Source organism: Chenopodium album, chromosome 27, assembly GCF_948465745.1.
Source record: "Chenopodium album chromosome 27, dcCheAlbu1.1, whole genome shotgun sequence".
Classification (NCBI taxonomy): domain Eukaryota; kingdom Viridiplantae; phylum Streptophyta; class Magnoliopsida; order Caryophyllales; family Amaranthaceae; genus Chenopodium; species Chenopodium album.
This window is the reverse complement of record NC_137860.1, coordinates 36,474,503-36,491,853: the sequence shown is the minus strand read 5'-3', so window position 1 is coordinate 36,491,853 and position 17,351 is coordinate 36,474,503. Positions and strand designations below refer to the sequence as shown.

At 38.7% G+C, this 17,351-nt stretch overlaps 2 protein-coding genes across 4 annotated transcripts; one reads left to right on the top strand and one right to left on the bottom strand.

Annotated features, from left to right (window-relative positions):
* Window positions 1-358: 358 nt before the first annotated feature.
* LOC145619276 (DNA polymerase kappa-like) lies at window positions 359-7,867 on the bottom strand. Of its 3 annotated transcripts, none has more exons than XM_081673938.1 (14): window positions 7,596-7,867; window positions 6,801-6,973; window positions 6,524-6,697; window positions 6,280-6,403; window positions 6,057-6,157; window positions 5,821-5,907; window positions 4,943-5,038; window positions 4,678-4,798; window positions 3,433-3,561; window positions 2,860-2,951; window positions 2,459-2,570; window positions 1,716-2,008; window positions 1,036-1,355; window positions 359-722 (listed from the first exon to the last, which is right to left on the bottom strand). In XM_081673938.1, exons 1-14 carry the CDS (start codon window positions 7,690-7,692, stop codon window positions 602-604), a joined length of 2,040 nt encoding a protein of 679 aa, XP_081530064.1. In that variant the 5' UTR covers window positions 7,693-7,867; the 3' UTR covers window positions 359-601. The 3 variants fall into 3 exon arrangements, with proteins under 3 accessions (XP_081530064.1, XP_081530065.1, XP_081530066.1); XM_081673939.1 differs by having other exon boundaries at window positions 6,057-6,115; XM_081673940.1 differs by having other exon boundaries at window positions 6,057-6,120; window positions 6,312-6,403.
* A 3,149-nt stretch (window positions 7,868-11,016) lies between these two features.
* On the top strand, window positions 11,017-15,660 carry LOC145620184 (uncharacterized). Its single transcript, XM_081674814.1, has 5 exons — window positions 11,017-12,673; window positions 12,971-13,224; window positions 13,363-14,229; window positions 14,287-14,856; window positions 15,598-15,660. The coding sequence occupies exons 1-5, from the start codon at window positions 11,017-11,019 to the stop codon at window positions 15,658-15,660; spliced, it is 3,411 nt and encodes a 1,136-aa protein (XP_081530940.1).
* Window positions 15,661-17,351: the final 1,691 nt, after the last annotated feature.

Sequence of the window (17,351 nt, the reverse complement as noted above, 5' to 3'; positions counted from 1 at the left end):
ATTCGGCATACAAATTGGAATTGCATATGCTTTGCATAAAACAAAATGACAGAGATCGCCAAAGAAACTTAATATTCATACAATTAATTAATTTATTATTAATGCATGACTTTGGCCATTATACTTTCAAATTTCTTATCTTGAAAATTATAAAATGAATTTTTGAAATTATATATTGAGACAAACCTAACAAAACCCTGTAATTTTTTGTTTTCAAAATCAAAGGTGATCACTTCTTAGTTCCTATAGCAGAAAGAGAAAGAAAGGACACTGCCACACAGGATTTTCTTTAAAGAATTACTGACAATGAAGAAATGTTATTTTTGCTTATTATAAATTCAAAAGTGAGTTTCAATTCAAACGAACACCAAAACATTAACTGGAATACTAAGTCTCCAACTGATTCTCGGGTATATGAAAAAGTTGAATCAGAAATTTATACAAATTTGGGGATTATAAAGGGCAGCAGCATATTCACTGTTATAATTTACATGAGAAAGATGACATATTAACACCAAGCAAACATTTATTATTTTTTACTATGACACATGTTCTACATACTAGATCACATTTACAGACAGATCACAGAATGTTATGCATGCTAAGTATTCTGATTCCTCTTTGTGAAAAATGCATCAATAGGAAGATATTTCCCTTGTTCAGGTAATGACTTGCGCCTTTTCTTACTACTGTGGCTCACAATCTGGTCTTTTTGAATACACCTGACAAAAATTAGATCAATTTAATAAATAATACAGCTCAATTTGGATGCTTACGATTTTCTACAAACGAGTTCAATCAGCAGTAAAGGACAAAACTAAAAATGACCGGAGATGATGGATATGCCAATTGCCAATATGCGAAGTGTTTACTACAATAATATAATTGTCATATACCATTATCCTATTGCACCATTGCCTTTGGCACAGAACGGAATACATATTTCAGTTTTCTAGCGCCTATGGCCTTTCAATTACAGAGCATAAACTAAGAAAAAGATACCAAAATGGAAAAGGCAAGTAGTGGTGTGTTTACCTCTGCTTAGAGCAGTAATTTATTGTACCGCTGCCGGAGCACTCCTCCTGCAATCTTTCAGCAAGATGAAAATCAAAATGTTCTTGTCTTTCAACTATAAATTCAAGAGGCATTTCTATTCCACAAATGGAACACTTGTAATCATCCACCCATCGAAAATGGTCTTGCAGACTTGAGGAAGGGGCAGCATCATCATCTCTAGTATTGCTACACCCTGTCACTTCATTGGGATTTTTGCCACTGCAACATAATCTTGTCTTCAATATTTCCGCAGAAATAGGTTCATGAGCTTCAGAGGTTTGCTCAACCCTAGCACTTTCCTTAGGAGACAATAGTAACAATAAATAATCAAACATCATAGGACAGAGAGAATAGGTACTTGTAATTTTTTTATACACTAAGGCATTGTTTTGTTCACATTATTTTCACTTATTTCAAGAAAACTTAATCTAGATAAGTTCAGGAAATATAAGTTCTAATAAGGGTTGATAAAGGTTAACCCAAGTTCACATCATAACTAAAGTGAGGTCTAATAGGGTGTTAGAAGTTCAGATAAGCTAAGTTTAGATAAGTGAAAATCAGGTGAATAGAAGACACCTTAAAGCCAAAACAATAATACTTAGTGATTCTAACAATATATTAAGGATTTAAACAAAGAAGATAAATATGTCAAAACATACTTCTGCTTGAATGTCAGAAGTATTTTCGCTCACACTGCAGCAGTTAGTACTGAAGTCTGAGAAATGATTGTTGTTGAAGGCATCTTTATGAATATAAGCACTGTGGTCAAAAACAGCAAAATCATCTCCAATCTCATTTGAAAAACAATTATCCTCTGCCTTCAGCTGTGTATTATCACTGTTAAGGATATTACTTCCAGACGCATCTCCTACTATAACAAAGTTGGTAATGGATTGCTGCATAGGATCAGATGGACCAACTTTATCTTCACAAAACTGAGAAACTCGAAGGCCTATTTAAAAATAACAGACAAACAAAGCCATCATATATTACCAACCAATAATTACTGATAGATGCAAAACTTACAGAAGGATGAGAAATAGATGGCCTCACATACAGATCTAAGCATGTGACCAATTTTTAAAAGTCTAAAACAACTGTATATGTCAAGGGTCAGGGCAAACAGATATATTGGAAGAACAACTAATGATATATAAAGTACTTTGTCTGTTTAAACACAAGTACACAGCACTTTGACTTTCACTAATGTCAAACTTCAGCTACTAATATCTTTAATAATCAAGTAAAAATTATAAAGATATACAAAGTATATATCTATGAAAATATGCTGAGGCAAATCAAACACGGTCTAACATGACTTTCACTAAAGATATTCAAAGTAACAAATATTAAGTGTTGCATCTAAAAATAAATGAAGTAACAAATACAAGTGCTATACTACCTATAAGTCTTAGTGATGCAGGAAGTTCTGCTTTTAGCAGTTTCTTAGCATGCGACAGTATATCCTCACTTGAACATATACTTTTTGGCAATGTCACGGCTCTAGTTCGAACCTGAAATATCCAGAGCTAAGTCAAGAACTCGAATTTATATAAACAAAGGCAACACCACATTTATCACATGGTCACGCCAAAATTTCAAAATAAAACAAAAATAATTATGACAACAGAAAGCTTCAGTAAAACGTAGAAAACTTTCCAGTTACACATGTGCCATTGCGGACTAAATCTTTCATGTCTGCCCGAAACATATATCCTTTTAGGCACATGCATCTACATGAAACTAGTACAAGTCTGAAGTTCGGGAGGGGTCAAGGATAAAGTATGCAGACATCAAAATCACCTCAAAACATGCAGTTTTCAGTTTAAGTGTCAGAGTTCGGCCACTAAGTCCTTCCTTCTGCAAATCGGTTGAAAGTGTCTGAGAAAGTTCAGCTGCAACAAGGAACCAGGGAAAGTGAAATTGTCAAAGTAAATATTATTCTCTCACCCAATCCTTAACTGTTTACAACATTAATAAATAGATAGTCGTAAAAAGGTGGTCATGTGATAACTGGCGAGTAGAGAAAAAGTTCCTTGCCACACCCTAGAAGAGAGGCATTTAGGGCTGGAGGCAGCAAAAGTATGGGTTCACATGCTCTAACATAGCTTGCAATAAAGGATAACAACTTCTCTACTAAAATGTGTATATGTTAGTCCATTCTACATATGTTCTTGTTGCTTTTGTTGTTTACGTTGGTACAAGGTCCATAACATGACAAGTTTCCACCAGCGAGAAGTGAAAATTAACCAGGCTAGTCATGAGCACCAATAGTTTCTAGGATAATGCTAGAAGGCCTAGAAATATAACAGATTGAAGTGCACACATTTATGTAGTAGAGGAAAATGTAATCTTGATTCCAGATTACCCTATTACCTAACTTCAGATACAAGAAAGCTTCATCACCGGTGGCAGAAAATGTTCTCTCATTACTCATGCTCTTCCGCAGTCTAGCTTGTGGCGTGTCAGTGCTCCCTAGTCCCAATCCGACAGACAGGAAGAAATCTGTGGCAGGTTGTAATATGGACATTGTCACAATTATATATATAGCATGTGTAGTACTATATAAATGGATCATACTCTATCATGCTCGCTGAGATTGCTAAAAAAGACAGGTAAGTTAAGATAACCAAGATAAGAATTATTACAACTCTAACCCATAGGTAAGGAAAAAGTTTGGATAAGAAAATAAAATTTAGAGCAGGCCATGCAGCATATATAGGGGGGAAACAAAAGAAAAAGACATATAACCCGGATTAAGGGCATATCTAGTTTTCAGGTTTATTTAAAAAAAATGGTGATTGAATTGTTCAGAAACAAGAAATGACACACTGAAATTCAGGGTAAATGGCCAAAGTCTACGTGAGAATTATTCCATTAAATTGAAAATTCTATCAAGGGTCATGTCCACAATGCAGTCTAATACACAAAAGTCATGCCCGATCTAGTCATCATTGTTTATGGCCAAAGTCTATGTGAGAAATATTCCATTCCTGAAATTCTATCAAGAGGCATGTCCACAATGCGGTCTATCACACCTAAGTCATGCCTGATCTAGTCATCAATGTTTATTTTACACCTCTCTTCATTGTGGTCCTGGTGCACATCCTTACTAGATCATTAATTAACTTGCATTCTCTAAAATGCCAAATTAACTACATTTGCTTCACATATCTAATTTTCAAGTAACACCACTCCTCCATTGAAATTACAACACCACCTCACCCCACCCCCCCCCCCCCCCGGGTTTTTTTCCTAATAACCAGACATCAATAGACATCTTTTGGTCTCATCTAAATTACTATGTGAAGGACTTGGAGCACATGTAGGTGGCCAACACTCTGGATGACAAAGCAGCATATACCTAATGACAACCTAGTGACACTTTTTAAAAAATAAATAAATAAAAACTGCTGACGCCTCACTCCAATTCTGCTACACAGCGTCATAGCCTATATGTAAGTTAAAAATGTCTTCATCTAATAGGGAAAGAAAATAAAACACAGAAGAGAAGAGGTTTCTGAAAGCACACAAGTTGAAATTGATACAACACAGCTAAATCATATGTGCAAATTTATAGAGTTATACAAGTAGAAGATAAGCCACAAGGTAATCAGTGACCTGCAGATAAAGGAGAAAACAATGCACATAGAAAACCGCCTTTCTCAAGTAAATCCTTGCATGTATCAATTTCAAAAGCAGTCCTTAAGATATGCTCAGTAACCTTGCCAATGCCTCCAATCTGTCCATAAAGCATGAAGCAATTAAGGGATGAATGAATGTTCCTGTACCGTACAAATTCAATTGGTTTTACATATTTACAAAATTACAACTAATGCCTTTTGTAATCGTCTAAATAAATGACAAAGGGTTATAACAACAGTACCTTTCTTATTGGGAGGGAAGATATGAAAGTCATAACAGCCATTCGTTCATTTGGCAAAATAAATTGTCCATTTGGCTTGTTTATATCTGAACAAACCTAAATCCATACAATAAACATAAAATTGAGAATTTAAGTGAATTTTCAAAGTGACTAACAACCAAACAGGCAATACATCAAAGAACAGGGCATCCAAATCCACTCTTTTCAAATTTTGTAGGTATGCAATCTGCTAGAACAACTTTCACGGACTAGTTGTCATTATGTACCTGTGTCTTTAAACACATCAATGTCACCCAAAATTATTATTTAAAAAATAAAAAGTTTACACATTTGATAGCTCTAACATGCATAAGTCCCTCAAGAGCATAGCATTAGTTGCTGTTTTAATCCGACAATATATTCATCCTACTGCTAATGAGGATTCATAATCTGCAACAATATTGAAGAAAACCTCTACCCTACAAGCTATTCAGTCTGTCCAATAATTGACAAAGCTGTTTACTATTTCAAAAGCCCTTCACTGCTTCCAATTTTCACAATATTATCATCTACACTATAGAGATATAGAGCGCCAAATACTCTGGCCTTGCAGAAATGCTTCTCAATTTCTCATGCCAATATTGACTTGATTGCATATTTATGCTAATAATCATCGATAAGATTCTTATCAATTAATCAATCTTGTGATATAATGCTGTACTACAACACCATTTATTGATCACCCAGTACAAATGGTATGCAGAAAGATGAGAATTTCGTCAGATGTGTGAACTTATGACATGTATTACAGAACAACCATTACACATAGATATCATAATATGGAGATTATAATCATCAAATTAAATTAGGTAAGGAAAAAAATGAAACTATAAAAGCACCTTAGCCAGTAATTGATTAGGAGCCACACCAGAACTACAAGTCAAACCAGTTTCTTCAAAAACACTTCTTCGAATCTCTTCAGCAACCTTGTTGAAAAAGTAAACAAAAAGGTGAAATAAAGAAATATAGTAGTACAGAAACGTAAGTGATGCACAAAGATTAAGAATAAACAAAAGCAGAATATTAGGAGTATAGAGCAAAGATTAATCAAAGATTAATCAGCAAGCATACTTACTTCATCACTTTTCACATCTCTTTCTCTGCAGACCTCAGTTATGTCAAGGTATGCTTCATCTAAACTGGCAGAAATGAAGTTAAGGTCGTATCTCTGAAATACTGAAGATTGATTATGCAGGATTTGATTAATAAGCCAAAAAAAAAAAAAAAAAAAAAAAAAAAAAAAAAAAAAAAAAAGGTACTTGATCATAATAGCAGAAAACATCCTTAGTAGCTCCCACCTTTTCTAGTCAAAGAACTATAGTAAGTATACTTTTCAAAATCTACAGGAACAAATATAAGATCTGGGCACAATTTACGTGCAATAAAGCCTGGCATTGCAGCACGAACCCCATATCTCCGTGCCTAAAAAACGACAAAACATCTACAGATGAGAAAGTGAGAAGCTAATAATCAAAATCCTCACATGCAGCTGTTCAATTAAAAATCTTGAATTAACCACATCAACAGACAAACTTTTCATACCTCATAATTAGCAGTAGATATCATAGACATGCCACCAACAGCCATTGGCTTTCCCTTTAGCAAAGGATTGCTCAATGTCTCAACCGCAGCATAAAAGGCATCCATATCTACATGAAGCCAAATTCTTGATAAGTCACGTGTGGCTTCTAACTCCATGATTCTTCTTTCAGCAATCTGTATATTGCATTAAAACTGAGATAATTAATCAACAATAGCATAAGTTATGACCAGAAAACCAGTATAGAGACAGAACCCTAGATATATTGATATAACCAACCTTCTGATAGTGAGCTATATCAGTATTTGAGAGCTTTCCAAGCCTTTTGCACATGTTGTCAGTCCTCTGCCTCATAAGAGCCTCCTTGCGTTCCTCATTTTCAAAATACTTGGACCCTTTGCTCATTTCATATACAATTCTCTGTACTTTTTCCTTATCAACTCCATCCATACCTAAAAAAAAATAATGTGACTTCATCAAGAAAAGGCAACTTTAAAAGGCGCCGCTGCCACCTCTCGGTCCTATATATCCATACAATAAAGAAAACTTCCAACATAAATATGTCAATACAAGCCTACATACTATTGATCCCAAATACTCAATCAAAGGATCCTATAAAATCAGATAGCTTCGAAATTGCCGGCCTAGAGTTACAAGTTCTCAATAAATCACCATCAAAACCAGATATAAAGGACACTTGGGCGTGCAAGTAGAGAATCAGGAACATCAAATTAAGCCACAATTCCATAAATTAGCTAAACTTGTAGGAAAAATTGATCAGACCCAATTCAAAAAAAAAAAAAAAAAAACCTGGCTATCCAACTCCTTTTTCTCCTAAATTACGAGAAATGGTATAGTGAGAAATTCAGATTGAATCAGTATTTCTTGCAAGTTGAGTAAAATAAAAATAAATCAAGATAATCAGATTAACCTAGAAAATATATACTAGTAGAAATTAAACAAAAAGATTAATTAAGACTTCTAAAAGAGGAAATGAGATTAGCAACAGCATAGTAAATTAAAATGAATAATAAAAATTGGAAAATGCAGAAATATAATAGGAAAGAAATTGACCAGCTTTGGCGTTAGTATACACAGTGTGATAGGATTGCCATGGCTTTGAAAGTGGAGCATCGCTGGAAGAAGACTCACTCTTCTCCATCTTTTCCATTCTTCACTGTAACTTCTTTGATACGAGAGAGAGAAGGAAAGGACTGAAGAAGAAGAAGAAGAAGAAGAAGAAGAATGATGAAATTAGAATTGAGCGCGAGAAAGCCCATTTTTGGAGCCGAGAGGATTTTGGGAATCCCACTCTCCGCTGGCCCAAACATATTCCATCAACAATACCAAGTTGTCAAGTACACACGGGGCGTTTGACAAATGAGAATGGGAATTTTGGGATTAATAGGATGGAGATTTATGTCTTTCTTTTCCCGTTTTTAGATTGGGTTAGTTATTTGTGCATGTAGATGTGACATGGTTTGGCGTGGCATAAAAATGGCCCAATCTTGTTGCAAGTCTAGCACAACACAAGAGTAGCACCAGTAGGCCATGGGTCGTGTATAGACTTTATTTTCAAAATATGGCACAAACCAGATGAGCCCATTCGATGTTGATGTTTTTCACCAATTTAACAAAAATATAATACAAAGTAATTATTAAATTGGCCTGTTTGAAAAATCAACATGACACCAATATTTCTTGGCGCATCTAGGCACGATTTGCTTGAGCATGTGACATGTTTACCAAATCACTTTTATTAAGTGAGAAGGTGTGGCTTAATTACGGAAAGTCACTTTTATTAAGTAAAAAAATCTATATAATCAAGTTAATAAATAGGTTCAGCAAAAATATGTTAAGTTTACTAAATAAATGTTTTTTGTCGGAGAAACATGGCCATAATATTTTTATTGGAGAAAAATGAGACGGATATGACAAAATGTACATACACAAGGAAAGCAAAACGATCATGGTCCATGAACATGACTAGAATATCAAAACACAAAATGATTTTCGAACACAAAATCAAACATTTACACACAATATATTTGAAGATAGTTTGGAGAAAAATATACGGACTATAATAATTGTTAAATTATACCGTATTGTTTTGCACCAAAAAAAAAAAAAAAAAAAAAAAAAAAAAAAAAAAAAATTATAACTTATTGTGTAAATCACTTGCAAAGATCAAGGCAGTGAACCAAAAACAGAATGTAATCTTCTCTATATGATATCTAGCTAATTATGGTCTGTATGGCTGATTTATTTCCTCTAATTGAGGATTTGTCCAATATCAATTCATTGCATTTGAACATTGGAATTATTGTTAAATCAACCATATCTTTTGTTTACCCTCCAAATATATAATTACAGTATCAAAGCCTTTTTCTTTTAGTCGGTGCTTCTTTATATACTTTTAATGGGAGATTCATTATTCTCTCTCTAATACTAATGGTGTATAACTCCAAATTATTCATCATATTAAATTGGTTTTCAGTGCAATTCATATTATTATTGGTAAAGTCATCATATACTAGTATATCTCATAAGTTTTACATTCTTTTCGTCAACTTGTTTTTTTATTAAGAATATTATTGTTTAAAATTGTGCAGGTTTATTTGCAGTTACCTAAAATGAAGGTTGAACGAGGAAGCAACGTGGTATTATTGTTTCTAGCATCTTTGTTTATATTTGGAGGTACGTTTAAACCCTCGATTTCAATGTCCAAGCATTAGGTTTGAGGAGACTAAGTGCAAGCACATTTAGATCGAATTACAAGCACTCCGAAAACAAAGACTCTTCCACAAAAAAAAAAAAATAGTAGTATATTGTAATTAATCCTAAACAAGGTTAAACCTTAGCCTCACCGCCGTATCCATGATTACACGATCGAACTTATACTAGGTATAAAAAAAAAAATCTATTTATGTGATTAATTATTTCCTTTCATTGTCATTGTATAATAATTTGTCTTTGTTTTGTTTGTATGTTATGACGACTAATACAAAGAAGGGTGTAGTGCTAAATGACTAGTGATTAATGATTCTATAACCCCTACGTGAAGAATCAATCAATCAAATACGTGAAGAATAATGTATGGGATGATATCTGGGCATGACCGATATCTTGCGAAAGCACATAACCAGATTTTAATAATCACAAGAAGATGCTGATATGTTGCAGAAAGAGGACATGTCGGCCTGCCGCAATTTAACACGTGGCAACAGAATCTCGACACTTGGCACAAAAGGTTGTGCATGGGTGAGAGCCACCTGTCAAGATAGATTACTATAAATAAGTAGGTAAGACCTCATTAATGGGGGGATGAAGGACTCTCTCTCTCTCTCTTCTTTCTCTCTACTTTCTCTCTTTTGCTTATCTTCTTTTCTCAAACACTTTCTGACTTTACCATCGGAGTGGTTATCCCCGGACCACCCCGGGGTTAGCTAACTTCTTCTCATTGTGTAGGTTCTCAGCTTGCCGATAGGAGTATCAGAATCTCAAGTCCGAGTTCTTGGAGAGGTTGGGATCAGACAGAAACAATTTGGCGCTAGAAGGAGGGGACAGTTGATCACTTCTATCGCCTAAGAACCTCACACAAAATATATATACAACAACAATAATCATGGCCGGAAACAATTTTAACAATGGAATACCAGTAGGACAACCCCAGGTGGAGATAGTAGATGAAACCCATACCCTAGAGGGTAATCAGTTCCATATGCCGATAACCCCCCCTACAGGAGGAGGGGAGGCAGAGGATCCTATGGCGGCATTCACTCCAGATGAATTGGAAACAGCCGCAAGGGTGATGAGTGCAATGAGTAAGAAGAGAAAGGAGGCTGAGGCGGCACGGGCTGAAAGAGAAGCTGCCCAGGCCGATAGAGGAACATCGCACCGTCACCAGGAGGAACAACACAATCAGCTGGAGAACTCGTCAAGGAGACCCCGACATGAGTCGTCAGAAAGGACGCATACAACATCACGGCAGGACGAGCAATCCTCGAGTCGTGTTGTGGATACCAGAACTCAGCAGCAAAGAAGCTCGCAAGTAGCAGGTCAAGCAGTACGCACGGTAGTGCAGTTAAGGGCATCCCCATTTGCCCAGCACATCTTAGATCAACCAATGGAGAAGGTGAAAATGCCGACTTGTAGATATGATGGAAGAGGGGATCCGGCAAGATTCATAACGTCATATGAGGGACACATGATGCTGTACACAAACTCAGATGCAGTTTGGTGTAAGGTCTTTCCGACAACTTTGATTGGGGCTGCAGCCGATTGGTTTAACAACCTTGAAGTTGGATCAGTAGATAGCTTTGAAAGACTGACTGAGATGTTTGTAGGGCAATATGTCAGTAATAGCGTGAGGCAGAGAACTTCTGGAGAATTGATGGCTGTGGAGCAGAAACCAGATGAATCTTTGAGGGATTACATCAGGAGATTTAACAATGAAGCAAACACTATTCCGAAGTTACAACAGGAGATAGCCGTGATGGCTTTGATGAATGGGTTAGTTGATTCGGATTTCAAAATGTATCTTACAAGGAAGAGTCTGCCGACATTGGCGGCGGCGTTCAGCAAAGCTCACGATTACATAAAGAGTGAGGAGCTGTTGAAGACGAGTAATAGGCATATGGTGGCTGGAAAGGGGCAAAGTCAAAATGAGGGGACCTCGTCTGGAGGGAGCAGGCCGAGAACTCCTACCCCAGGAAGGGGAGGAGGAAGTCGGCAAGATACCAGACCGACAAGGCTGCCAATGAGATACAACACCTACACCCCCCTGAATACACCAAGGGCTGCAATCTACTCAGTGAATCAGAACAGAGAAGATTGGTCAAGGCCGATTCCCATGAAAGCAAGGTCGAGGGACGTGAAGAAGTACTGTATGTTCCATAGGGATGTGGGGCATTATACAGAAGAGTGTACCCAATTGAAGGACAACATTGAGGAGTTGATCAGGAAAGGGCACCTAACACAATACCGGTTGAATACCGGCAGAAATCAGCAACCGACACAGGCTGTTGAGAGGCAACAGATAGAGGCAAGGCCTGAAAGAACTCAAGGAAGAATAGTCCGACAAGGGGACGCAGGAATACCACCGTTATCTACTGGAAGAGTAGATGTGATAACGGGAAGACCGATTCACGGAGGAACGATTAGTGGGGCAAAGAAGCATTTAGCGGAGCACCGACATCTGGTTTGTGCTTTAGATGTAGATAATCGTCCTCGGCCGGCATCAATACCACAAGTAGTATTTACAGAAGAAGATGCGCGGGGTGTAGTGTTCCCACATGATGATCCGTTAGTCCTGATAACCAAGATCAATGGGGCTGACATCAAAAGAGTGCTGGTGGATGGAGGCAGTTCGGCGAACGTGTTGTTTATGCAGGCTTTTATTGAAATGAATATAGGAAGGCAATACCTGAAGCCGGTGTCATACCCTGTGATCGGGTTTAATGGGTCAACAGTGAGGCCAGAAGGGAGTATTGTGTTGCCGTTAAGAATGGGTGATGGGCCGCAGGCTAGAGATGTGATGGCGGAGTTTCTGGTGGTGGATGTTAAGTCGGCGTATAATGCAATTATCGGCAGACCGATAATTCATGACATGCAGGCTGTTGTGTCAACCTACCATCTGGCAATAGCCTATGTGTCAAACTTGGGAGCTGTGGAAAAGGTGTATGGAGGTCAGGTTATGTCAAAAGCCTGTTATGTTACAGCTTTGAAGAACCCCGTTGGTAATGCCACAGTTCCATGCAACCCGACAAGGGAGGGTGAGCCGACGGTGCAAGATTTGACAATGAAAAACTTTGATGCAAGACCTGAGGAAACACCAAGGCCGTTGCCGGGCGGTGAAACCGTCCAAGTTGAATTGCAGCCAGGCAACCCCAGTAGAACAGTGAAAGTTGGGGCTGATATGGATGTGGATACCAGGTGTAACCTGATAAGCTTGTTACGAGAGAACGCCGACGTCTTTGCGTTCTCGGCCAGTGAGATGCCAGGCATACATCCTGAGGTAATGGAGCATAAGTTAAATGTTGATAGAAAGTTCAGGCCAATAAGGCAGAAGAAGCGCAATTTCTCAACTGAGAAGATAGAAGCAATCCAGGCCGAGGTGAATAAGCTCTTAGCAGCAGGGTTTATAGAGCCCTGTACATACCCTGAGTGGTTGGCGAATGTAGTAATGGTGAGGAAGCCGACAGGGAAGTGGCGAATGTGTGTGGATTTTACAGATTTGAATAAAGCTTGCCCTAAGGATTGCTACCCATTACCCCGAATAGACAGGCTAGTAGACTCAACCTCTGATCATGCTATGCTCAGTTTTTTGGATGCGTTTTCGGGATACCATCAAGTCAGCATGCATAAGGCTGATAGGAATAAAACGGCTTTTATAACGGATGTTGGCGTATATTGTTATAAGGCAATGCCGTTTGGACTGAAAAATGCAGGGGCAACCTACCAGAAGTTGGTGGATAAAATTTTTGAGAAACAGAAAGGGCGGAATGTTGAGGTGTATGTGGATGACACAATAGTAAAGAGTAAGAACAAAGAAGACCATGTAGCCGATCTGAAGGAGACATTTGAGACCTTGAGAAAATACCAGATGAAGCTGAATCCGGAGAAATGTGTTTTTGGGGTGAGATCAGGGAAGTTTTTAGGCTTTATGGTCAGTGAACGGGGGATAGATGCGAATCCAGATAAGGTGAATGCGGTGCTTCAAATGAAACAGCCAAAAACCATTCGTGATATACAGAGGTTAACGGGGAGGATGGCAGGGTTAACCAGATTTATCAGCAAATCAGCTGATAAGGCTCTTCCGTTTTTTATGGTGCTAAGAAAGAACAAGATATTTGAGTGGGGAAAAGATCAAAGTGATGCCCTAGAAGTAGTAAGGAATCATCTCAGATCTCTGCCCACAATTGCCAGGCCTGAAAAAGGAGAAGTGTTGCAGTTGTACATCTCGGCATCACCAAAAACAGTAGCGGCCGTTTTGTTGGTGGAAAGGAAAAGACAACAACAACCGATTTACTTTATCAGCCATGTCTTGAATGCGGCAGAACGCAGATATCCAGTTATAGAGAAAATGGCGTTAGCTGTAATAGTGGCAGCCAGGAAGTTGAGGCCTTACTTTGATGCACATCCGATAGAGGTACTCACTAATCATCCCTTGGAGAAGTCACTGCAAAAAATGGATACATCTGGTAGACTACTGACATGGGCAGTAGAGTTATCAGAGTATGAAATCAGTTACAAGCCCAGGACATCAATTAAGGCTCAAGCGTTGTCAGATTTTATTGTTGAAACCACATATACAGACGAAGAAGAGGAGTTGGGAACATGGCGGGTATCAGTTGATGGATCAGCCACAGCAACGGGGGCAGGGGCTGGAATTGTGATAACGGCCCCAGATGGGAAAATGTTTGAGTACGCCATGAAATTCAAGTTTAAGGCGACAAATAACGAGGCCGAGTATGAAGCTGCGGTAGCCGGAATGCAGTTGTCAATAGCAGCAGAGGCAAAACGGCTAGTTCTGACAACTGATTCTCAGCTGGTATCAAGTCAATTTAGTGGGGAGTACGAGACTCGAGAACCAGCAATGGTGAAGTATTTGGAGAAGATGAAGCAGTTAGCAACCCAGTCACAGTACTTTGAGATCAAATTAGTTCCGAGATTGAAAAATACTCAAGCAGATGCACTGGCAAGATTGGCAAGTTCGAGCTTCAATGACTTGGAAAGAACAGTTATGGTTGAGATTTTAAAGCAGAGAAGCATAGATGAGGTGTCGGCGGATGTCTGTTGTGTTGAAGTGGGGGATCAATGGTATGATAAAATACTGGCATACGTCGTTTATGGTGTAGGGCCAACAGATAAAGGGGAGCTGAAAAGGTTACGGAAGGATACTACGTGGTTCGTTATGTACCAGGGCCAATTATACAAAAGAGGGTTTTCGCTGCCGTTGCAAAGGTGCATAACGGATTTTGAATCAGCAAGGTTGATAGAAGAATTACACGAGGGAAGCTGTGGTAACCACCTAGGAGCAAGAGCCTTGTCCAGGGAGGCAATGAGAAGGGGATACTACTGGCCGACGATGAACGCAGATGCAGTGGCTTATGTTAAAAAATGTGAGAAGTGTCAAAAGTTTGCCCCAGTTATCAACTTACCCCCAAATGATCTAACTCCGATATTGAATCCAATCCCTTTTGCCCAATGGGGAATGGATATAGTAGGCCCGTTCCCATCAGCCACAGGTGGAAGAAAATATCTGATAGTGGGAATTGATTACTTCACCAAGTGGATAGAGGCAGAGCCAGTAACGAAGATAACGGCATCGGAGGTGAAAAAATTTATATGGAAAAACATCTTCACGAGGTTCGGGTTGCCGATGGCGATGGTTTTTGATCATGGAACTCAATTTGACTGTAAACCAGTCAAAGATCTCTTAATGATGTATAAGGTAAAATTTGCTTATGCAGCAGTATGCCACCCACAGTCTAACGGCCAGGCAGAAGCAGCAAATAAGCAGATAATAACGGCAATTAAGAAAAAGATCGAAGACGCAAAAGGTTTATGGGCAGATTTGATACCAGAAATATTATGGGCCAACAGGACAACGATGAGAGAAGCCACAGGTGAATCCCCTTATACTCTGGTTTTTGGAACGGAGGCAGTCATACCAGCAGAAGTCGGGTTGCCGACATTCCGGATTCAGCATTACTGTGCAGATCAAAATGATTTACTCCTACGGCAACAGTTAGATTTCTTGCCAGAGCTAAGAGAAAAAGCAGCAGTTAAGTCAGCTGTCTTTAAAGAAAGAATGTCACGGGCCTACAACAGAAGAGTATCACATAGGCCGTTAAGTAAAGGAGATCTAGTATTACGAAGAACCGCAGCAACCGGTAAGGGAAATGAAGACGGGAAGCTGACTGCAAACTAGGAAGGACCTTATCGGGTTAGAGATGTCGTCGTCCAAGGGTCATTTTACCTGGAAACTATGGATGGATCACCTCTAAAAAAATGTATGGAATTCAGCTATACTAAAGAAATATTATGTGTAACAAACATTTTTAATGTGAAGCTGATATCAAGAAAGATGTCAGTGATGAATGAAGAAATATTCAGACAATGCGCAATGAAATAGGCATCCTCCATTTAACAGAACATCGTTAAATGGGACGGACAGCTCAAAACCGCTTCCATGAAGTTAAAGGCTATACAACCTGATCAGTTGTATACATTAACTCATGAGGTTGCTGGTTCAAAGTATAATACCGGCCAAATCAATTCGGGTATACGCCGATATGAGGCGTAGCTCAGAATGTGATCGCCGAGAGGGTACCTAACTGGCTGAAACAACAAAGCAGTAGGTGACCGATGTTATAATCTGAATCACCAACAACCGGTTGTGACTCAGTATACATAGATCTAGAACGAGCTATGTACACTGAGGGGAGCAGAGAGTGGTATGGTATTTATAGGTATCCGTAGTGCGTTGGTGATTTTTAATACGTAATGATATCTGTCATACTATGGTAAAGATCTTATGTCTTCCAAAGCCGAGGTCCTGAAATCAGATATCTTCAAAAGCGGGTGTTTGTTAAGAACCATCAGGTAAACTTTTATTTCTTGCAAGTTCTTTTATATATGTTGAAATAAGTTAACAATATAGTTATCATAACGTTGTAAGTACGAGCAGATTATAAAATAATAAGCAAAGAACAACACAGTTATGATAAAAAGCGTAGAAATTTGTAGATAGTTGGCAGACAACGAAAACAAAAATAAGTTTACACAGCAGATAAAATTGACAATCGACAGGCATCACCACAAAAAAGGGGTATATGCCGATAAAACAGCATTGTCAAAAAACATGTTCATACATACAAAAGACGATAAAAGAGTTACAACTGGTAAGGCCCAATGATACAAGACCCACAAGAGGATGTCAGTGATGACTGCCCGCCCCTTCAGGATTGTGCATTCTCAGGCACTGGGGAATCTAAAATGCTGGGGTTGCTGGGGCCGTCATCAACAGTTGGCGCCAGGTTATACAAGTCCTCGTCAGAAAATTGCTGCGCCTCGAAGCCGGAAGGGATCTTGTAGGCTTCCTCGCCGAAAGCCTTTTCAACTTTTGCCCAATCGTCCTTTTTCCAACCAGCGGCGTGAGCAATACATCTCTGAGCAGCAGTCCAACCTCCATCAAAACGATCTTGGAGTTTGGAGCAGAACTCGTCGGAGGCTAGATAACGGCCAACCGCCCTTCGCCGGATACCAGGTTTCTCGGCTTCCATTTTTTGAACCTTTTCTTCAAGGCTTTTAATTTTAGCTCTGGCATCCTGAAGATCTTTTTCAATTGAGGGAAGCCGCTCAATGGCCTTGTTTTTCTCAGTGATCTGAGTCTTTAAACTCTGCACCTCTAGCTCGAGATTGGCGACCCTCCCCGCCTTGATCTTCAGCTCCGACATCTCTTTGTCGTCCTTCTCTTTTATTTTCTTCAAGTCATCCAAAGCTTTTTCAGCATTTTTGATGACTTCCTGCATGGCACTTTCGCTGGCGGAGGCTTGATGATGTTTCTCCTGATAGTAACGGTACATCTCAACCAGCTCTGTGCCAGACATGACGGCCTACAAAAATAGATATATCGTAAAAATAGGGAAACCGAGAACGCAACATAAAAATATAAATAAAAATAATAATAATAATAATAAATATATATATCTATACCTTCATCATGTTATGCATATGAGTAGCAGCAAGGGGGCCGATTGGACCAGCAGGTCTGTCCATCGGCAGCGTCAGGTTGCTCAATAGCCGATAACCGAGATTCCCACC

What these genes read in the sequence shown, in the direction of transcription:
- LOC145619276 (XM_081673938.1), bottom strand. Translation starts at nt 7,692, where the DNA reads ATGGAAAAGATGGAGAAGAGTGAGTCTTCTTCCAGCGATGCTCCACTT. An exon ending in TAGTTCTTTGACTAGAAAAG is followed by an intron (nt 6,158 to 6,279) that starts GTGGGAGCTACT and finishes ATCAATCTTCAG; the next exon opens with TATTTCAGAGATACGACCTT. An exon ending in CTAATCAATTACTGGCTAAG is followed by an intron (nt 5,039 to 5,820) that starts GTGCTTTTATAG and finishes GTATGGATTTAG; the next exon opens with GTTTGTTCAGATATAAACAA.
- LOC145620184 (XM_081674814.1), top strand. Translation starts at nt 11,017, where the DNA reads ATGGCTTTGATGAATGGGTTAGTTGATTCGGATTTCAAAATGTATCTT. An exon ending in TAGATGCGAATCCAGATAAG is followed by an intron (nt 13,225 to 13,362) that starts GTGAATGCGGTG and finishes GTGCTAAGAAAG; the next exon opens with AACAAGATATTTGAGTGGGG. An exon ending in CAGATGCACTGGCAAGATTG is followed by an intron (nt 14,230 to 14,286) that starts GCAAGTTCGAGC and finishes ATTTTAAAGCAG; the next exon opens with AGAAGCATAGATGAGGTGTC.